General features: G+C 37.6%; 1 protein-coding gene across 6 annotated transcripts in view; it reads right to left on the bottom strand.

Annotated features, from left to right (window-relative positions):
- Nucleotides 1-23,915, bottom strand: part of PLCL1 (phospholipase C like 1 (inactive)) — a 346,962-nt gene that overhangs the window by 39,443 nt on the left and 283,604 nt on the right. For all 6 annotated transcript variants that reach the window (XM_073218568.1, XM_073218571.1, XM_073218569.1 and 3 more), the window contains one exon: nucleotides 23,251-23,454. In XM_073218568.1, coding sequence (XP_073074669.1) covers nucleotides 23,251-23,454 — 204 coding nt within the window. The remainder of the gene's footprint in view (nucleotides 1-23,250; nucleotides 23,455-23,915) is intronic.

The raw sequence follows: 23,915 nt of genomic DNA on the forward strand, positions 1-23,915 counted from the left end.
AAAAGGCAACATACTGTATGGGAGAATATATTTGCAAACAAAATATCTGATAAAAGGCTAATATACAAAATCTATAAAGAACTCATACAACTCTACACCAAAAAAACCCCAAATAACCTGGTTTAAAAAAATAGGCCCTATGTGTATCACAGCACTATTTACAATAGCCAAGAAATGGAAGCAATCTAAGTGTCCATCAGTAGATGAATGGATAAAGAAGATGTGGTACATATACACAATGGAATATTATTCAGCCATAAGAAGAAAACAAATCCTACCATTTGCAACAACATGTATGGAGCTAGAGGGTATTATGCTCAGTGAAATAAGCCAAGCGGAGAAAGACAAATATCAAATGATTTCACTCATCTGTGGAGTATAAGAACAAAAGAAAAACTGAAGGAACAAAACAGCAGCAGAACCACAGAACCCCAGAATGGACTAACAGAATGGACCAAAGGGAAAGAGACTGGGGAGTATGGGAGGGTAGGGAGGGATAAAGGTGGGAAAGAAGAAAGGGGGTATTATGATTAGCATGTATAATGTTGGGGGTGGGGGAAAGGGGAGGGCTTTGCAACACAGAGAAGACAAGTAGTGATTCTACAGCGTCTTGCTATGCTGATGGACAGTGACTGTAATGGGGTTTGTGGGGGGACTTGGGGTAGAGGAGAGCCTAGTAAACATAATGTTCTTCAAAAAAATAAAAATAAATAAATTTAAAAAAAAATAGGCAGAGGAGCTGAATAGATAATTTTCCTAAAGAAGAAATACAGATGGCCAACGGACACATGAAAAGATGCTCAACTTCAGTAATCATCAGGGAAATGTAAACCAAAACTACAATGACATATCACCTCACACCAGTCAGAATGGCTAGTGCCATCAAGGAAAATAAATAATGGATGTTGGAGAGGATGTGGAAAAAAGGAACCTTCATACACAGCTAGTGGACTTGCAAATTGGTGTAGCCACTGTGGAAACCAGTATGAAAATTTCTCAAAAAAACTGAAAATAGGAATTCCATATGACCAAGCATTTCTACTTTTGGGAATCTGCCCAAAGAAAACAAAATCATTAATTCAAAAAGATATATGCACTCCTATGTTTATTGCAGCATTACTTACAATAGCCAAGATATAGGAACAGCATAAATGTCCATCAATAGATGAATGGATAAAGAAGATGTGGTATGTATATACAACAGAATATTACTCAGCCACAAGGAACAATGAAATCTTGCCAGTTGAGACAACATGACTTGACCTATAAAGTTTTATGCTAAGTGAAGTAACTCAGAGAAAAACTAATATCATATTTCACTTATATGTGGAATCTAAAAAACAAAACAAATGAACAAATGAACAAAACTGAAGTAGACTCATAAACCCAGAGAACAAAGAGTTGGTTACCATATGTGGTAGGGGGAAGTAGGAGAGGCGTAATAGGTGAAAGGGGAAAAAATAGGTGAGAATGTTTGGTATCTTGTTCAGGGCAATGGCTCCATGAGTGCATACATAAGTCAAAATTCATCAACCTCTACATTAAGATGTGTGCATTTTATTATATGCACCTCAATTTAAAAAATTTTTTTCATCCTTAGGAAAAACTAAAGAAAGGAATAGGATTTCTTTTTTGATAATATCTTGACTGACATCCTATATTCATTTCTCTCATTTTTGCCATTCTCTGATTTTTAAAAAATCTTAATCTATTGATTTGTGGCCAGCTTTCTTTGTAGTGTTTACTAAATATCTCCTCAGTGTTGAGTATGAAAGAAATATATCCAAAACACAACAGCTCTTTGTAACAACCTGAGAAAGAAGCATCCTCTGGGCCAAGACTAACTCTTGTTGTTTGTTTGGTTGGTTAGTTTTATTTTTTTCTTGGTCTCATTAATATACAATTACACGAGCAACATTATGGTTACTAGGCTCCCCCCTTCACCAAGTCCCCACCACATACACCATTACAGCCACTGCCCATCAGCATAGTAAGATGCTATAGAATCACTACCTGCCTTCTCTGTGTTGTACTGCCCTCCCTGTGCCCCCCCATATTATGTCTGCTAATAGTAATGCCCCTTTTTCCCCCCTTATCTCTCCCTTCCCACCAATCCTCCCCAGTTCCTTTCCCTTTGGTAACTGTTAGTCCATTCTAGGGTTCTGTGAGTCTGCTGCTGTTTTGTTCCTTCTGTTTTTTTGCTTTGTTCTTATATTCTGCAGATGAGAGAAATCATTATTTGATACTTGTCTTTTTCCACCTGGCTTACTTCACTGAGCATAATACCCTCTAGCTCCATCCATGCTGTTGCAAATGGTAGGATTTGTTTTCTTCTTATGGCTGAATAATATACCATTGTGTATATATACCACATTTCTTTATCCATTCATCTACTGATGGACACTTAGATTGCTTCCATTTCTTGGTGATTGTAAATAGTGCTGCGATAAACATAAGGGTGCATATGTCTTTTTCAAACTGGGCTCCTGCATTCTTAGGGTAAATTCCTAAGAGTGGAATTCCTGGGTCAAATGGTATTTCTATTTTTAGTTTCTTAAGGAACCTCCATACTGCTTTCCACAATGGTTGGACTAATTTACATTCCCACCAGCAGTGTAGAAGAGTTCCCCTTTCTCCACAACCTCACCAACATTTGTTGTTGTTTGTCTTTTGGATGGTGGCCATCCTAACTGGTGTGAGGTGATATTTCACTGTGGTTTTAATTTGCATTTCCCTGATGATTAGCGATGTGGAGCATCTTTTCATGTGCCTGCTGGCCATCTAAATTTCTTCTTTGGAGAAGTGTCTGTTTAGATCCTCTGCCCATTTTTTAATTGGATTATTTGCTTTTTGTTTGTTGAGGTGCATGAGCTCTTTATATATTTTGGATGTCAATCCTTTAATGGATATGTCATTTATGAATATATTCTCCCATACTGCAGGATGTCTTTTTGCTCTATTGATGGTGTCCTTTGCTGTCCTTTTCAGCTTGATTATAGTCCCACTTGTTCATATTTGCTTTTGTTTCCTTTGCCAGGAGAGATTTGTTCATGAAGAAGTTACTCATGTTTATGTCCAAGAGATTATTGCCTATATTTTTTTCTAAGAGTTTTATGGTTTCATGACTTACATTCGGGTCTTTGATTCATTTGGAATTTACTTTTGTGTATGGGGTTAGACAGTGATCCAGTTTCATTCTCTTACATATAGCTGTCCAGTTTTGCCACCACCATCTGTTGAAGAGACTGTCATTTCTCCATTGTATATCCATAACTCCTTTATCATATATTAGTTGACATGTATGTTTGGGTTAATATCTGCACTGTCTAGTCTGTTCCATTGGTCTGTGGGTCTGTTTTTGTGCCAGTACCAAATTTTCTTGATTACTGTGGCTTTGTAGTAGAGCTTGGAGTTGGGAAGCAAGACTCCCCCTGCTTTATTCTTCCTTCTCAGGATTGCTTTGGCTATTTGGGGTCTTTTGTGTTTCCATATGAATTTTAGAACTATTTGTTCCAGTTCATTGAAGAATGCTGTTGGTATTTTGATAGGGATTGCATTGAATCTGTAGATTGCTTTAGGCAGGATGGCCATTTTGATGATATTAATTCTTCCCAGCCAAGCGCATGGGATGAGTTTCCATTTGTTAGTGTCGTCTTTAATTTCTCTTAAGAGTGTCTTGTAGTTTTCAGGGTATAGGTCTTTCACTTCCTTGGTTAGGTTTATTCCTGTGTATTTTATTCTTTTTGAAGAAATTGTGAATGGAGTTGTTTTCCTGATTTCTCTTTCTGCTAGTTCATCATTAGTATATAGGAAAGCCACAGATTTCTGTGTATTAATTTTGTATCCTGCTAGTTCATCATTTCTGCTAGTTCATCATTAGTATATAGGAAAGCCACAGATTTCTGTGTATTAATTTTGTATCCTGCAACTTTGCTGAATTCAGATATTAGTTCTAGTAGTTTTGGAGTGGAGTCTTTAGGGTTTTTTATGTGCAATACCATGGCCAAGACTACCTCTTTTACCTAGACTTTAAATCCCACCTCTCAGGAACTCACTCCTAATGATGCCTTCTTTTTTATTCACAATCTCTACCTCTCCCCTGTCTTTTTCCCTTTCCATTCATCCCCTACCTTAAAATAAGCATGCAAAAACAATAACAAAATATTTTATTGGCTTTTGAGTAGTTGTCTTCATCAATCCTTCCTTAAAAAATAAGTCCATGTTTATTGCTTTGAATTTTGCAGGACTCCACTGAGACCTTCAAAGTCTAACCTTGGTCTCACCATCAGCTACTCCCTGGCCACTCCTCCATCCCCCTTCTCTGCAGCTAGGCAGTTGATACCACAGATCATCCCTTCTTCCCGACTTCGAAGACACTGATTCTTTTCCTGCTTTGCTCTTTCTCTGCCTTCCGTACTGCTTCCTCCTTTTTTATATGCATGCATACAAGAATTCTCCAGGTCATCTGACCTCAGCTCTCCATTCTTTCCCTTTACTATGAGCTCTCTGCTTGGTAATGTCATCAATTCCTACAATTATGAAATATCGCACCCATGCAGATTATTTCAAAGCCAATGTCTCCATCCCTGACCTTTTTCATAAATTCCAGATTCACACTTCCAAAAGTCTACAGCAATGTTTTTCAAAGTAGGAAGGTATATGCACTCTGGGCCAGGGGGCACAAGATAATCCAGTGAGGTGTGAGAAGAAACAAGGAAGACTTTTACTTACATTTATTTTCTCTGTAAAATGAGAAAAGAAATTAAGTTTTACAAATTGGTCTTGGCCCTCTTGCCAAAATAGGATAGTGTGTTCCAATAGAGTAAGTAAGGTAAGAAAAGAAAGGAATTTCACATTGGTGAAGGCCTGACAGCAGCATGCTTATTTATTAGTTCCTTCCAGAATATTTTAACTTACATATGCCTATAAAATAGTAAAGTAAGTATCACTTATATTATCTAAAAAAAACTAAACCTTCCCAATATGGATTCCTGACAAGAAAAGGAAGATCACACAAGCATGAGCAAATCAAACAACATGAAGTGGCAGAACAGCCTCTCATCCCATTCCCACCATGATTTCTTCCTCAGCAACACTGAGAAGTAAAAACAATGTCATCTGATCAGATATGACATATTCAATCACATTGGGAGAACAAAAAGATTATTATTATTCATAAGTAAAACTATATTCAAAATCCAATGCTAATTTTTTTCTTCATATGCTTTATATAGTATACATCAGTATGTTACTAAGTTTATATAGTTTATAAATGAATGAATTCTCAAAATATTTTTATAGTTGCCTCTCCCTTCATCCCAGATCCACTGTCTGCCATGCTCTGTGCTGAGGAGGTTGGTCTCTATGGGCAACAGTAACCAGGTCCCCTTGCCTCTGACCTGTATTGGGATCACTCAGTGGGTACCACCAACAAGGGATCAAGGGAAGGAGGCAGGAAGCAAGAGATTTAGGGTAGTGACTCCCTTGACCGCTGCCTCCCTGTTGGAATGTAGTTCAGGAGCGTCCTCCCTGCAAGGCCACAGCTCCTTCCAAATGGCCCCTCTCTGACATATTGGATATTACTGAGTGCCAGGAACTGCTCCTTCCCCTTGCCCTGTTAGGCCTGGGGGTGATGGCAGCTCTCCACATTGCTAATCCTACAGTGCTCACCATACACTGTTGCTTCTCTAGCCTTAGCCCATACTTTTATAAGCAATCCTCCCGTTTGCTCCTTGAATCACCCTTTTTGAGTGTGCTGTCTGTGGAGAGCCTGAGGCAGGGCTCAATCAAAAAAAGTGGAGATGCTTAGCCTACCAGATACCTGTACCTATAATTTCTAGCATTCTCTGTCTCATCCAGACATCCAGGCTCAAATCTCAGACCACTGCATCCTGAAGGCGAGTCCCCACAGTCTGTTAGTCACTAAGTCTTCCCTGTCCTACCACTTTTATCCTGTTGTTTTCTTCTTTACCACAACACTTCTGGTTTAAACATTCATTCCCACTCCCTAGACCATCTTTCAAATTCTACTTATCCTTCCAGATTTTGCTCAAGTGCCTACTCACACCAAAAAAAAATGAAATATCTCCTGTTTTCTCCAATTTCTCACAAAAGTCCCTATAGAATACTCAGAGGTGGCTTTGAATCCTTGCTCACTACTAGCTCAATCTGGTTCTTCCTACCTAACTCCTTCCAAATGCCATTTCCAGAATCACCTTCCAAAACCATAGCACTGAATTCCTGGCTTTGTCATTTTTCTCCCTCACCTGAATGAGGCAACATTTTTCAAAGCTAGAGTTTGAGTCTTTGTATTTGCTTCAGCAGCCTTTCCCAATATGGTTTCCAAATTCTCCCAGATCCCAGTTTGCCTGTGTGACTTACATTCTCCAAACATACGTTCCTCCTCCTACATATTTCTTTCTACTAGGGAAATCTTCTTAAGCCATCTGCCCTAGTCAAAATCTTACCAGGCCTCAAAGCTCATTTCAATACCCCCTCTTCTATTGGTGCCCTGATCTCCCCTTCCCTCACTTACTACTCCAAATTCTAAGGACATTTTATTTTCTTGTTCTGTTTACAACACTTCTTATTTTCTACCTTAAATTGGAGTTAATTGCTTACTTATATCATACCCTACCCTTAACTTCCCCAGGAAACTGTAATTTCAGTAGAACAGGGAGCAAATGCTATTCACCTTGATATCCTGATTCATCTATCCATTTACATAGTTACCCTTTTCCTATTTTACATTGTGGTACTTACTTCTTCTACATATTGATCACCCACACATGTATGCACAATAAAATACTTTTTATTATTGATCACTTCTAAAAGCTACAATTGTCTTTTTTTTTAACTCTAATGTCTCTTTTTGTCTCTAGTCTTCATTTCTGAGTTTCTCCATTTTTCTGTACTGTTATGTGTTCTTAACTCCCTTTCAAACTGAGTGCTGAATAATGAACATAAAGCATTTAACAGGATTACACATATAAAAAATGTGGTACTCAAATATCAGAAAGTAAAATTTAAAACTTCATTACTTATTTGAGGTAAAATAAATTCCAGACCAAAACATACTACAAACTCTTTAATTCAAGTTCTCTTCAAAATCCCTCAAGGGAATACCTGTTAACCCCACAGTATAAGAAGTTTGTTTTTCCCATTGTCAAACAGATCACTCCATAAAGATAGTCAAGTGATTTATTCTTCAACACATAAGAGCATCCCTTTGAGATTCCTTCAAGGATAACCTGAAATCCTTTAGTAAAAAAAAGTCTCTACTTTTACTCTAAAATACCTCATCCTTAATATTCTCAGAACTTAAAATCATTGCTCACATGAACTTTCCTCGTAAGAGCATTTGATCTTCTCTACAACAATTACCATTGTATTTAAAGAATAGTTTTATTCTACTTTCCATAGTCAACTTTCAATTATTAGTAGTTATAAAGAAAATATAAGATAAATGAATGTACCAGTAATTCCAAACCACATTTAAATCAACAATTGCAACCTTTTCCCCATCTAAGTAACTTTTCTAAATTGTCAGAAAGGAAAAATTTTGATTAGAATTTCATCTTATTAGGTCTCTACAGAATCTGACAGCAATAAAATATAAAGTGCAAAAGCCAAGGAGAGAAAGTGAGAAGCATGTCCTCAGATAATCCTCCAGCAGGATAGTTAGTACAATTAACCAGCCAAGGGTAGTTGATCAATCAATAGAATCTAGCAATGGCCTGACTAACATATCTGATGTCTGAGTCTGAGTTCCCAGTTGCCTTTGCCTGTTATAGTAGCACAAAAAGCTTTTCTCTGGTTCTGTCATGTGAGTATCTTCTAATAGATCTTATTTCCTTGCCACAGCTTTGAATCTAAAATAATAGAAGACTTATCCAGATTAAGGCTGGCATTACTTTAAGCATTAGATGTGTCCTGAACAGGGGTGTCTAAAGTTGTCAGTTAAGATAAAGATCGTTTATTAAAAGTGAAAACTTTACTGAAGGGGACAGTAATGCTTTTATTCATAGACAGATTAAATTGTCCAACCTGTGTGAAAAAAACTGTCCATTCAGTCTTATCAAAAGGGAATTTAATTGTGATCATTGCAGAATCAAGTAAATATTTAATGGTGCTGGAAAGATGGGTTTTCATATCATGACTCAGAACTTTCCATAGGTTCCAATTTTCTCTTGAAGTATATATATATATATATATATAAGTTCCTAGAACCACATAACTTTATAATTCACTTTATGGACCACCTATCATGGACAATTCCATTTCATAGAAGAAAAAACTGAGCCCCAAATTGACATGCTTACAGCCACACAGCTAGCTAGTGGAATAGTTAAGACAAGAACTCAGGCATTCTGAGGAGCAGACCTGAGCTTACATGTTGTTCTGTGATGTTATATTTAAGTGTATAATTCCTACTGCAGTGCAAGTTAATGATAAACATTTAATAAAATGGAATTTGCAAAGTAAAGCATCATGAAAATACATTCCTGGCATAATTGCTCCTCCTTCCAAATCTAATTTGCAATAGGCATCAATTAATATAGATATTCTTCCTATGAAACCTAGAAAGAAATGTACTTATGTGTGTCCATTGCTTTTTCAGGGAGGAATTATCAAATTTGGAAAGTCAATAATTTAAGAATATTTGAGTCCACAAAAGCCAATCTGCTCTAGACGTATTTTGTTATCTCCCCTTAAGAAAATTAAAATAATTAATCTACCTCTTACGTTTCTTTTAATCAAAACACTGGGTTTTAGTTTTTGGTTCTGTACTAGCTCATCTTTCAGATTGTTTAAACTAAGACTTGAATTTTATTAAACTTGGTATGTTTTTTTAATCTGATTGCTATTACAAATATATTTGCTAACTAGAATGGATATAACTTCCTTTAATTTTTAATCTCCTTAAAAGTTTTAAATCAGATGGATAAAAGCATTGTTAATAATTGGTATCTTTTGTTTTTAAGCAAAGTTAATCCTACGAAGACTGCTGATTTTCAATGAAACAGGAACACACATGAGGTCAGAAGCTTTGCAAGCTTTCTGGAAGGCCTCTGACGGAGCATTCTCTGCCCTGGGACTACTGCTGAGTCTTGTTTCCAAGTCTAATTTTCATAATGGTTCAGGGCAAGAGAACTAACACATAGCAGGCCAACCAATGTTTGTTTCCACATTCATGACTGACAGGATATACTTCAGGGAGTACTTTCTACATAAAAGGATCATTTTTAACTTTTCTTTGCTCCAGTTGTTCTGTTTCCAAGATAAAGTTGCCATCTGTATCTTTAATAATTTAAAATGTTTGTTTTTATCCCAATGTTATTAAAATATAGTTCATTCATAAAATTACCAGGTGACTAACCTTCATGAACCTTCTGCACAATTTTCAGCCCAGTTTGACTATCTCAAAATTTGCCTTTAGCAAAAAGTGGTGCAAGAACTTGAGTACTCAGGAATGCAAAGTGAACTTTGATGATGTACACACTATATTCCACAAATGAGCCTGCCACAAACACTTACTGATGCATCTCTGATATCCACTGTTCTTGGGACCCTGATACCAAGTGGGAATGTTGCCAGCCCTCAAGATACTGACAGTTCTCCCAACACACAGAAAACCTATCAGAAGACATTGCCACACAGACAAATGGGAGGGGTTTTGATGCACCAAGTACAGGACATCTTGTTTTTAAATACCAGCTCTGGCTGAGCACATGCATCAGGCTGTTCTTTTTCTGAGCTCCATTAAGTAGAGAAGGTAACATACTTTTGGAAATGTAAATTAATATAAATTCCACACAAACTTCACAGTGAGAGAGAGTGAGGGAAAGAAAGTATCTTTGACTTATCTAATTTTAATTTATATTTATTTCAATAAACAAAACTATATTAAGGGACTGTAGACATACCCACAACTTGTTCCTATTCCAAGGCTCAATGTATCTTGGTAACAACACTGACAGAAGAGAATGTATTTAATCCAACCCACTATGTTTGACTGAATTGACACCTGCCAGTGTATTGATTCCACTCCAGGAGTGCTTAAAGATAGCAAACAGCCCTTTTTGCGAGATTCCTATCATGCTGACACAATCAACTGCTCTCCAAATCACATTCCAGCCTACTTAGTAAAAGATTAAATAACCCTTGACTTATGTTCTCTAGATTGTTTTGATTTCTTTTTTATCTTCAGAAAATCTGTTGCTCTTACCACAGTAAAGTTTTAACTTTAATGTTAATGCTAAATAATTTAACACAGAAGTCACCTTCAGAGAACACTTTGGGTTTATTTTTTACAGTTGCATTTATTCCTCTGAAACTATTCCACCTCTGAATGCTATATTCAAAACACTAATTACCTCCAAAGTTTTCACATTAATTTAGTATGCTTAAAAAGCCCAAATATGTTAGGCAAATACTTCTTGACTGTACATGAAAAATTAAACAGGTGTGAACACTAGAAAAGGAAATATTCAACTATCCAAAGGAAAAGTTACATAAAGGATAGATAATATTTTTCTTTTAAAATTACTTGCAAATCAAATTCTGCTAAGCATGGGTTGGGAGTTGGGGTGTGGGTCCATTACAAGTCACTGTGAGAAGTCCAATCCAGGACTCAAGGTCCTTGTACTCCATCCAGCTCAGGACAGAAAACCATCTGATCCACTCTTTGGTATGTGTCTCTGTTCCTTTACATTTAAGGTTTAAGTTCTGCCTTCCCATCAGCATTTCCTGTTCCTCAAGGACAGAAATTTTGCTTCATACCATTTCTTGTCCCCAGCACCTTGCACAATAACAGGTGTCCAAAATGTGTCTGTTGAGTTGATTAATTGAAAGCCTAAAGGCATACACAAAATAATATGCTAAGAGAAAGTATTGTTTTACAAGCAGCAAATATGCATGTTCCCATCTCATTTTACTCATACTTCTCTTGAGTCAAAGAGCTGCCCTGCTTTACATTATGGCTATTTGTGCTGATAACTGTCCCTCTTTATTCATCTCTGTATTGCATAGAGCCTCCCAAAGTTCTTTATATGTGGTATGTATTAAATATCATGAATAAAATCAATGAATGAACCACTTCTTATTAAGATCATTTTTGTAAGAGCTTAGGACAAAGGACTGGACTTAGATTGATGGAAAGGGAAGTAAAGCTAGGAAGGCATTCTAGGTGATATGGAATGGGAAAACAAAGAATGGAGAATGAAAAGGAGGGGGCAAATACATCAGCCTGACTGAAGGAAACAGTTGAAACAGAAGGAAATGGGAAATGAAGCTGGCAAAATAGGTAGCACTGGTGGGTGAAGGTTTTGCAAGGCTAGTTAGAAATGAAAAACAGGACTTGAGGATGATTATACCAAATGCTGAATTAGGGTAAAGCAGAGATAAATGAAGGACTAGTTAGCCTATTGAAAAGTTCATGCAAGACGTGAGAACCCTGGCTAAGTCAAAGTGAGGACATGGACAGGTATGAGAAGTACTATGAGAAAGAAGCAATGGATCTCATTAGCACTGAATTGTGAATAAAAAGATCTTATGGGAGTGAAAAGACAGAGAGAGCATTTGATATGATTTGGAGGAATTGAGGACCATTGGCATTGTGATATCTTTTGCAGTGGTCAGAGAAGGGTAAATGAGTACCTAAAAAATGAGAATCTAAAAAACCCAGTTTTTGACCTATTAAATTTCTGTTGTCTGTTCTTTAGACACCCAGGTGATATCCTGTAATTAAATGTACTAAAGTGACTAGAGCAAAATGTTAGGGTTGGGGCTAAAGTGAGATCTTGAAAATCATATTAAATTTACATGCATAAAAACACTACTGTAGAAAGAAAGAAAACAAACCTATTCAAACAAACTAATTTTGATAGAGTCCTACCAAAATTGCAGTGTTTCCCGATGTAATCACTCACTGTTACAACCTTGTGTTAAGTGATGAGGAACATAAACACGTCACCAATCCTATGAAAGCCCAGGAAGAGTCCTACCAGATCATGGGTTGCAACTGTAAGCTCCTGGAGCACAGGGTCTGCCATACCTTCCACAGCATTTAGGGCAGTGGATTGTACCTGGGAGGAGCTTGGTACATGCTTATAAAATTAAACATCTTCACTTCTGGTTCTAACACTAGGCAGCTCTGTCAGTAACCAATTTTCATTCTTCACCCCAAGAATAAGATTAATTTTAAGTGGGAAAAAAACACTTCACATCATATTATTTATATTTGCAAAACATAATTATACTGCATCAACAGCCTTAAAGGATTTAGTTTTGATCTATGACTCTATTATCTACTTCAGTCAATATTTTCCATGAGAAAGTCAAAATCCAGAGTGGAGAAGTGGAGCTTGCTCTTTCAGAGACCTGAAAGGGGAAAAAGAAATCACAGTGCAATAAAGGGGCAAGTCACTTAGAAATGGTGTTCTGGTTTTAAATTAAGTTCTTGAGACAATATTTGGAAAACTGTCCTGATAACCAAACAGCCACCAAAATGTAGCAAGCAGTGTACTGCCAACAGCCCTCCTCTGTGTGTCCTTAGCCTGGGAAGGAGGCATCAATTCGAGTTTCAACTTTCAGGGCCTGTTCTACTTGCCTGAGTTATTGATTAAGATTCAATAACTTTTCCCAATTTACTTTAAAGCTTTTGTTGTTGTTGTTGTTAAAAGAACCCCATTTATTTATTTATTTTTCATTCAGATTTTTTTTTGGTATCATTAATCTACAATTACATGAAGAACATGTTTACTAGGCTCCCCCCTTCACCAAGTCCCCCCCACATACCCCTTCACAGTCACTGTTCATCAGCGTTGTAAGATGCTATAAAATCACTGCTTGTCTTCTCTGTGTTGTAGAGCCCTCCCCGTGCATCCACACACACTATACATGCTAATCGCAATGCCCCCTTTCTTTTTCCCCGCCCTTGTACCTCCCTTCCCACCCATCCTCCCCAGTCCCTTTCCCTTTGGTAACTATTAGTCCATTTTTGGGTTCTGTGATTCTGCTGCTCTTTTGTTCCTTCAGTTTTCTTTGTTCTTATACTCCACATATGAGTGAGATCATTCGTTACTTGTCTTTCTCTGCCTGGCTTATTTCACTGAGCATAATATCTTCTAGCTCCATCCATGTTGTTGCAAATGGTAGGATCTGTTTTTTTCTTATGGCAGAGTAATGTTCCATTGTGTATATGTACCACATCTTCTTTATCCATTCATCTACTGATGGACATTTAGGTTGCTTCCATATCTTGGCTATTGTAAATAGTGCAACGATAAACATAGGGGTGTATTTGTCTTTTTCAAACTGGAGTGCTGCATTCTTAGGGTAAATTCCTAGAAGTGGAATTCCTGGGTCAAATGGTATTTCTATTTTGAGCATTTTGAGGAACCTCTGTACTGCTTTCCACAATGGCTGAACTAATTTACATTCCCACCAGCAGTGTAGGAGGGTTCCCCTTTCTCCACAACCTCACCAACATTTGTTGTTGTTTGTCTTTTTGATAATGGCGATCCTTACTGATGTGAGGTGATATCTCATTATGGTTTTAATTTGCATTTCTCTGATGATTAGCAATGTGGAGCATCTTTTCATGTGCCTGTTGGCCATCTGAATTTCTTCTTTAGAGAACTGTCTATTCAGCTCTTCTGCCCATTTTTTAATTGGATTATTTGCTTTTTGTTTGTTGAGGCATGTGAGCTCTTTATATATTTTGGATGTCAATCCTTTATCGGATCTGTCATTTATGAATATGTTCTCCCATACTGTAGGATACCTTTTGTTCTATTGATGGTGTCCTTTGCTGTACAGAAGCTTTTTAGCTTGATATAGTCCCACTTGTTCATTTTTGCTTTTGTTTCCCTTGCCTGGGAAGATATACTCATGAAGAAGTCACTCATGTTTATGTCCATGAGATTTTTGCCTATGTTTTTTTCTAAGAGTTTTATGGTTTCATGACTTACATTCAGGTCTTTGATCCACTTCGAATTTACTTTTGTGTATTGGGTTAGACAGTCATCCAGTTTCATTCTCTTACATTAGCTGTCCAGTTTTGCCAGCACCATCTGTTGAAGAGACTGTTATTTCCCCATTGTATGTCCATGGCTCCTTTATCGTATATTAATTGACCATATATGTTTGGGTTAATGTTTGGAGTCTCTATTCTGTTCCACTGGTCTGTGGCTCTGTTCTTGTGCCAATACCAAATTGTCTTGATTATTGTGGCTTTGTAGTAGAGCTTGAAGTTGGGGAGCGAGATCCCCCCACTTTATTCTTTCTTCTCAGGATTGCTTTGGCCATTCAGGCTCTTTGGTGGTTCCATATGAATTTTAGAACTATTTATTCCAGTTCATTGAAGAATGCTGTTGGTAATTTGATAGGGATTGCATTGAATCTGTATATTGCTTTGGGCAGGATGCCCGTTTTGACAATATTAATTCTTCCTAGCCAGGAGCATGGGATGAGTTCCCATTTGTTAGGCTCCTCTTTAATTTCTCTTAAGAGTGTCTTATAGTTTTCAGGGTATAGGCCTTTCACTTCCTTGGTATTTTATTCTTTTTGATGCTATTGTGAATGGAATTGTTTTCCTGATTTCTCTTTCTATTAGTTCATTGTTGGTGTATAGGAAAGACACAGATTTCTGTGTTAATTTTGTATCCTGCAACTTTGCTGTATTCCAGTATTAGTTCTAGTAGTTTTGGAGTGGAGTGTTTAGGGTTTTTTATGTACAGTATCGTGTCATCTGCAAATAGTGACCATTCAACTTCTTCTTTACCAATCTGGATTCCTTGTATTTCTTTGTTTTGTCTAATTGCCATGGCTAGGACCTCCAGTACTATGTTGAATAACAGTGGAGAGAGTGGGCATCCCTGTCTTGTTCCCAATCTCAGAGGAAAAGCTTTCAGCCTCTCGCTGTTCAGTATGATGTTAGCTGTGGGTTTATCATATATGGCCTTTATTATGTTGAGGTACTTGCCTTCTATGCCCATTTTGTAGAGAGTTTTTATCATGAATGGATGTTGAATTTTGTTGAATGCTTTTTCAGCATCTATGGAGATGATCATGTGGTTTTTGTCCTTCTTTTTGTTGATGTGGTGGATGATGTTGATGGATTTTCAAATGTTGTACCATCCTTGCATCCCTGGGATGAATCCCACTTGGTCATGGTGTATGATCCCTTTGAGGTATTTTTGAATTTGGTTCGCTAATATTTTGTTGAGTATTTTTGATTCTACATTCATCAGGGATATTGGTCTGTTGTTTTCTTTTTTGGTGGGGTCTTTGCCTGGTTTTGGTATTAGGGTGATGTTGGCTTCATAGAATGAGTTTGGGAGTATTCCCTCCTCTTCTCTTTTTTGGAAACTTTAAGGAGAATGGGTATTATGTCTTCTCTGTATGTCTGATAAAATTCTGAGGTGAATTCATCTGGCCCATGGATTTTTGTTCTTGGGTAGTTTTTTGATTACTGCTTCAATTTTGTTGCTGGTAATTGGTCTGTTTAGATGTTCTTTTTCTTTCTGGGTCAGTCTTGGAAGGTTGTATTTTTCTAGGAAGTTTTCCATTTCTCCTAGGTTTTCCAGCTTGTTGGCATATAGTTTTTCATAATATTCTCTAATAATTCTTTGTATTTCTGTGGGGTCCATCATGATTTTTCCTTTCTCGTTTCTGATTCTGTTGATATGTGTTGACTCTCTTTCTCTTAAGTCTGGCTAGAGGCTTATCTATTTTGTTTATTTTCTCAAAGAACCAGCTCTTGGTTTCACTGATTTTTGCTATTGTTTTTTTCTTCTCAATTTTATTTATTTCTTCTCTGATCTTTATTATGTCCCTCCGTCTGCTGACATCAGGCCTCATTTCTTCTTCTTTTTCCAATTTTGATAATTGTGACATTAGACTATTCATTTGGGATTGTTCTTCCTTCTTTAAATATGCCTGGATTGCTATATACTTTCCTCTTAAGACTGATTTTGCTGCGTCCCACAGAAGTTGGGGCTTTGTGTTTTTGTTGTCATTTATTTCCATATATTGCTGGATCTCCATTTTAATTTGGTTGTTGATCCATTGATTATTTAGGAGCATGTTGTTAAGCCTCCATGTGTTTGTGGGCCTTTTTGCTTTCTTTGTACAATTTATTTCTAGTTTTATACCTTTGTGGTCTGAAAAGTTGGTTGGTAGGATTTCAATCTTTTTGAATTTACTGAGGCTCTTTTTGTGGCCTAGTATGTGGTCTATTCTGGAGAATGTTCCATGTGCACTTGAGAAGACTGTGTATCCTGTTGCTTTTGGATGTAGAGTTCTGTAGATGTCTATTAGGTCCATCTGTTCTAGTGCATTGTTCGGTGCCTCTGTGTCCTTCCTTATTTTCTGTCTGGTGGATCTGTCCTTTGGAGAGAGTGGTGTGTTAAAGTCTCCCAAAATGAATGCATTGCATTCTATTTCCTCCTTTAATTCTGTTAGTATTTGTTTCACATATATTGGTGCTCCTATATTGGGTGCATATATGTTTATAATGGTTATATCCTCTTGTTGGACTGAGCCCTTTATCATTATGTAGTGTCCTTCTTTATCTCTTGTTACTTTCTTTGTTTTGAAGTCTATTTTGTCTGATAGTAGTATTGCAGCACCTGCTTTTTTCTCCCTATTGTTTGCATGAAATATCTTTTTCCATCCCTTGACTTTAAGTCTGTGCATGTCTTTGGGTTTGAGGTGAGTCTCCTGTAAGCAGCATATAGATGAGTCTTGCTTTTTTATCCATTCTATTACTATGTGTCTTTTGATTGGTGCATTCAGTCCACTTACATTTAGGGTGATTATTGAAAGATATGTACTTATTGCCATTGCAGGCTTTAGATTTGTGGTTACCAAAGGTTCAAGGTTAGCTTCTTTACTACCTTACTGTCTAACTTAACTCACTTATTGAGTTATTATAAATGCAGCCTGGTAATTCTTTCTCTCCCTTCTTATTCCTCCTCCTCCATTCTTCATATGTTGGGTGTTTTGTTCTGTGCTATTTTTAGGAGTGCTCCCATCTACAGCAGTCCCTCTAAAATACCCTATAGAGGTGGTTTGTGGGAGGCAAATTCCCCCAACTTTTGCTTGTCTGGGAATTGTTTAATCCCTCCTTCATATTTAAATGATAATCGTGCTGTATACAGTCTCCTTGGTTCAAGGCCCTTCTGTTTCATTGCATTAAATATATCATGCCATTCTCTTTTGGCCTGTAAGGTTTCTGTTGAGAAATCTGATGATAGCCTGATGAGTTTTCCTTTGTAGGTGATCTTTTTTCTCTCTCTCGCTGCCTTTAATACTCTGTCCTTGTCCTTGATCTTTGCCATTTTAATTATTATGTGTCTTGGTGTTGTCCTCTTTGGGTCCTTCCTGTTGGGAGTTCTGTGTACTTCCATAGTCTGAGCAACTACTTCCTCCCCCAGTTTGGGGAAGTTCTCAGCAATTATTTCTTCAAAGACACTTTCTATCCCTTTTTCTCTCTCTTCCTCTTCTGGTACCCCTATAATGAGGATATTGTTCCTTTTGGATTGGTCACACAGTTCTCTTAAAATTCTTTCATTCCTGGAGATCCTTTTATCTCTCTCTGCATCAGCTTCTATGTGTTCCTGTTCTCTGTTTTCTATTCCATCAATGGCCTCTTGCATCTTATCCATTCTGCTTATAAATGCTTCCAGAGATTGTTTCACTTCTGTAATCTCCCTCCAGACATCATCTCTTAGCTCTTGTATATTTCTCTGCATCTCTGTCAGCATGTTTATGATTTTTATTTTGAATTCTTTTTCAGGAAGACTGGTTAGGTCTATCTCCTTCTCAGGTGTTGTCTCTGTGATTTTTGTCTGTCTTAGATTCTGCCTTTTCATAGTGATAGAGAGTTTGCGGAGCTGGGGCAAGTGACAGCTGGGAGAAAGTACCTTCTTGTTGATTTGTGGCATTCCTCACCCATGACAACAGCGACCTCTAGTAGCTTGTGCTGGGCAGCTGCACGCATATGGGGCCTCTGATTCCTGCCTGTTTAGCTCCACATTTGCTGTGGGCATGGCCTGCCTCGGGCTGCTGCTCCTATATGGCAGAGACACATCAGAGGGGAAATGGCCAGGGGGCTGTTTATCTCCATGAGGGGCTTCCGATCTGCCCTGCTGCCCAGGGGGTTAGAGTGCCCAGAGTTCCCCTGGATTCCCAGCTCCTGGGCTAAGTGACCCGGGACGCTTCTGTCCAGCTGTAGGGTCCCTGTCCCTTTAAGACTTTCAAAAAGCACTCGGTTTTCTTTGTCCCAGAGGTGCTGGCTGCGGGACCCACTCACAGGTCTTACTGTCCTGTTTCCTTAGTTTCCAGCACTCCACGCATGCACTGTGTGTCTGCGCTCTGGTGCGGATGGCTAGGGCTGGGTGTTTAGCAGTCCTGGGCTCCCTCTCCCTCCCTGCTCTGACTCCTCTCCTCCCACTGGGAGCTGGGGTGAGGGGCCTCAGATCCCGCCGGGCTGCGGCTTGTATCTTACCCCTTTCACCAGGTGCTGGGTTCTCGCAGGTGTGGATGTAGTCTGGCTGTTGTCCTGTGTCTTCTGGTCTCTCTTTTAGGGAGAGTTGTATTTGTTGTATTTTCAAAAATATATGTGGTTTTTGGAGGTGATTTCTTCTGCTCTACTCATGCCGCCATCTTGGCTCTGCCTCCACTTTAATGCTTTTTAAAAGCTGTCACATCCCACCTCTGGCTGTGACATGTGTTTGGTATTGGGAATGACACCTTTGCTTCAGTTGCCCTAAATATCACACAGGCATTTATAGAGCTACATCTTTATTCAGTTTTAAGGGAGATTGTGGACAGGACTGCTCTCAGGAAAAAATTGTGATTCTTTGAGCAATCTTACCCTCAATCTTATCCAGACTTGGGGAACCTAAGTCATTAGCATCTCTTCCTTTTCCCAGGTAGAAACCTGCTGTAGGACGGGATCTGTTAAATTAATTCAAAGATACAAATTACTGATAATCCAATATATTATTACTCATGGAGACTTTTTTTTAAGGTAGAAATTTTAAAAGAGAGAGAAATTAAATATTATATTTCCTGTTGATAAGTTATGTAGTTTGATACACTAAGGTTGACTATCAATAAATGTAAGTTACCTGGTTGCCTGATTTGTTTATTTTGATACTGAAGCCAAATATTTGTATCTGTTCAGAAATGACTTCAGGTTCTTTTTTATTCTAAATATATTCTGTATATTTTTTATTGGTTACAACTTTTCCTCTTGGATAGCAACAGTTTGTTACCATTTCTGAGAAATCAGAACATTTAAGTGATTTGAGTCTCAGTTGAATATGCAAGCTGTTCATTTTGGAATACCTGCTCTGCTACCATGACCACCAGGTAATAAACCGTGGACTTGTCTTCTGTCTTAGTCATTCAAATAAGTTTTTATTAATAGTCTGGAGGGATATTTTTTTAGACATCATTTTTATGAGAAGTTTTAGATTTACACAAATATTGAGCTGGAAGTGCAGCATTCCCATACAGCCTCTCACCCAACCCCCACCTTTCCCTACTGTTAACATCTTGCATTTGTGTCACACATTTATCTCAGTTGGTGAGCCAACAGTGATGCATGATATTAGCTACAGTCTATGGTTTACACTCAGGTGTGACCTCTTTGTATTGTGCATTCTGTGGGTTTTGAGGAATGCATAATGACATGTATCCAGTATTATTACAGTATCATACAGAATAGTTTCACTGCCCTAAAGGTCCTCACTGCCCACTGGTTCATTCCTCTCTCTCTCTCTCTCTCACCCCACCCTGCCCCCAGGCCCTTGCAACTACTGATCTTTTACTGTCTCCATACTTTTGCCTTAGTCTGTAGGTTTTTAACGGTAGGTACCAGACAGGGAACAGTTTGGCTGGGGCAAGTCATTGTGGCAAAACAATGGAGATTTTTAAATTTTCCATAAAACACATCAATTACAGCATGTAAACATAGAATTTTCATGAATAACAGATGCTTCTATTTACTTTTTATTCAACTGACCATTAATTTATAACATACTATGTGTTAACAGTAGTAACATGACAGACAAGATCTCTGCCCTCATGGTATATAATTCAAATGAGGGAAAAAGAAAGACAGAAATTAAACAAAAGGTCAAGCAGAATATTTTTCAATACTGCTAAGTAGGATGATGGAAATAAAACAGGGTTATGTGATAGAGTGACAGGTGGGGGCAGTGGTTAGGGAAAGCTTCTCTGGGGATACGACATTTGATCTGAGAATTAAGAGATAAGAAGCAGTTATTCATGTAAGAAAACATTCCAGGCAGAGGGAATCACAAATAAAATGTTCCAGAGATGGTCTCACTGAAGGAAAAAAAAACCTCCTGTGATAATAGGGGAGGGGGAGTGAGCTGAGGAGCAAGTAAGGGGTGAGGCCGGGAGATGCACAGGAGGCAGGGAGAGGCAACTGGGATGGATGGGCAAGGCCAGATCATAAAGGGCGCTGTGGGCCACAGTAAGGAGCTTCAGTTTATTTCAATCAGAAGCTACTAGAGGATTTTTAAGCAGGAAAGTGACATGATCTGATTTACAGTTTTCAAATGATCACTCTGGATTTGCAGAGTATCTTAGAATACCTCTTCAAAATAAATACTTACACTAACATGTCAAGAGCATTAAAGATGCCAACCAATACAATTCAAATCCTAGAAAGTAAAAATGGTGCTTTTAACCTTCAAGGCTTATGTCATCACTTGTATCTGTCCCTAAAAGAAATAACCAACACAGGTATCAATAGTATTTTTTATCACTTCCACAGTCTGCCGAGCTTACCATTAAACACAGGGATATTTACACTCAAATACCTACCAAACAAAAAATCATTTCCAAAGAGAACTATAAATAAATATATCATTGTAGGTATTTCTGATTTCCACTTTTCCTTTAAGCTTTGGAAAACTATGCTACATGGGCAAGTACAAATTGCATTTTAAAAATACAGATGAGAGGAGGCTGATGTTCAGATTTGGCTCCAGCAGATAAAAGTGAAAAACACCATCGGACACTTGGGGACATGAAATGGAAATTGACCAACCACAGTCCAGGTGCTTCCCTGCTTATTACAGGCCCAGCTCCAGGGGACCAGGCTTCCCTCTCAATGAATGATTTTTCTTTCTTAGCTGAAAAGGGAATTAGAGGAATAGGTGATTTCCACTGTCTGTCTCTATGGCAACTAGCACCTTAATCTCACCTCTTAGATGGCAATTATACCAATTCACTGAATAGCTCTCAGTCTCTACTTTTATGATGAAAGAAATTGATTTCATGAAAAATGAGATATAGTTAATTGGTGAATTTTCCCCCAGCAACCATGAAGTACAGTTTATAAGAGGTATGATCATTCATAAGAATACACCCGGTGTTTTTTTTCTTTTTCAATTATAGGATACTTATCCTAATGTCTTTTTCTAGTTGTTTCTTAAAGATAAAATATTTTTCTTTTCTTCCTTAATGTTTATTTTTATCAATTATAGAAATTAGTTGGGTTTGTTATAAAGAGTTTGGCAAGTACAGAGAAAATATAGAAAAACATAACAAAATAAAATTCACTATCCTTATTTAAAAATTATCACCATTAACATCCTGCTAGCATTTTAGATGTGTATCCACATAAATATAATTTAAATCCTATAGAGTATTTTTTTTGCAACTGGACTTTTTTACAAAATGTGAGTTCTCCATATCATGAAATATTCTTCCAACACATGATTTTAATGTCCTCAAACAAGTCCATAATATGGAATTATTATATTTTATTTAACTAATTCTTTTATGTTGGCATTATTAAACATAAACATAAATGCTTATGCATATCACTATTGGCTTAGACTAAATGCCTGGGAAAGAAATATATGAATCAAATGGGATTATTTTAAAATTATATTGATAAATTTTTCTCCAAAAAAATATACCAATTTATTTTCCCACTAGAGGTAGGTGGATGACAGTATCCATTTCCTTAAATTCTTTCATCAGAAGTACTATGGAAAACAATGCCGATTTGATGGAGAGAGGGTGTATCTCACTACACATCTTTAATAAAAAACTAATTTTAAGGTTAAATTTGTCTTTACACTTTCACTGATTTTTAAGAGGGAGGAGATACATGAATTGCCTGTTCACCTCTGATGCAAAGAAAATTTGTTATCTTATACTCATTCTCCCTTTACTTTTTAGTTAGGCACATAGCTCCTTCAAAAAAAGACATTTCCCATTCTCCTTGGCAGCTAAATGTGACTATGGGTTAACTCCAGACTGATGAAATGTAAACAAAAGTGATCTGTGCTAGTTCAGAGAAATGCACTTAAAAGGAGAAGATATGCTCCATTTTTCCTTTTCATTATTCCCAGTGGTTAGAATGCAGATGGCTGGAGCACCAGCAGCCTTTTTGGATTATGAGGACAATGGTCACACTCTAGGGATGGTGAAGAAGGCTAGAGGGAGCCTGGTTTCCTAAGAACTTTGCAGAAATGCCATCCTTAATAGCTGGTCTCCCAGTTTTTTATGTGGATGAATAAACCTTTGTATCTTTAAGCCATGATTGGCTTGCTTTATGTTATATTAAAGTGAACTTAATCCTGATTGATGTACTTATTTTCTCTTACTGATTTTTAAGTGTCTTTCTATTTTAAGGATATTTACACTTGTATCTGGCATATATGTTACAAATTTTTCCAGTTTGTCATTTGCTCCTTAATTTTTTTACAGGATTAGATGTAAAATTATAGTTATTCTTAATTTAATTGCTAAATTCCATTATGGATTCAGAAAAATCAGATAATAATATTGGCTTAGAAATATAAAAGCCAAATAATTATTTTACATCAACTATTATAAGACAGCACCAAAACATAGGTTTACTTCCTATGGTATGCAATTAAATGGTTATATCATAGGCTAATGCCATTTAGATGATGAGAAATTGTGTATACCTTTGAGGATGTAACCAATAATTCATTACTAAAGTACATATCTTCTATTTGCAATCTGTAGAGCTCTGGGTTCAAAGCATTGCCTCGGAGGCCTTCACTGTGGCTTAGGGGAGGTTGAGTAAGTCAGCTCTATCAGCCACTCCCAATCCAGGTTTCAAAGGCAGTCACTCTGTGTTATTTATTAGAGTTCCACAAAAGAGCCCCTGCCAGATGATTTCCCACACACAGAGAGAAGGAATATAGAGTCACAATTTCCTACCAGATCATAAGCAGCTAGCATCTTTTTCTGCACATCTGGAATTGCCCCCAGAGGCTCCAGATAAGGAAAGTTGTCTTTCATCACAAGAGACACTGAGGGAGTACTGTCACTGGTGATGAGCCGAGAGGACAGGGTCAACAGGCACTGCTTCAGACTGGCAATTGGAGGAAGTCCGCACAGTTCCTTAATGGACACTATGGCATTCTATGGGAAGGAAAACATGGAATTACACTTCTGACTACATGACACATCACCCCCAGCACTTCTAGATTTACACAAAAGTATACTCATTAAAAGTACACCCTAAATACATATGTAACTTGGAGTAAACTGCATTAAAACCAACCAGAAACATATTGTTGTACATGGAGGTAACACACACTCTTCCACTTAATCTTTCTAAATCTTTAGCAACCTCCACAAATGTGTCACAAAGCAAGACAGATTGTGACCCAAGGCTACACAGTGCTTTTCAAAGCAGAACACTGAAATATTCACAGAAACCAACATTGGTGGGTCATGAATATCCTATCTGGTTTGTACCGTGATGATCATAAAAACATGCCAGTGGTTGCAGACCGGGTGCACCTCCTTTGGGCTTTTCCCGTCAAGGGAGCAGGCTGCTATTACCACCGTCCATCTAACTAAGCATCAATGATATTCTT

Source organism: Manis javanica, chromosome 12, assembly GCF_040802235.1.
Source record: "Manis javanica isolate MJ-LG chromosome 12, MJ_LKY, whole genome shotgun sequence".
Classification (NCBI taxonomy): domain Eukaryota; kingdom Metazoa; phylum Chordata; class Mammalia; order Pholidota; family Manidae; genus Manis; species Manis javanica.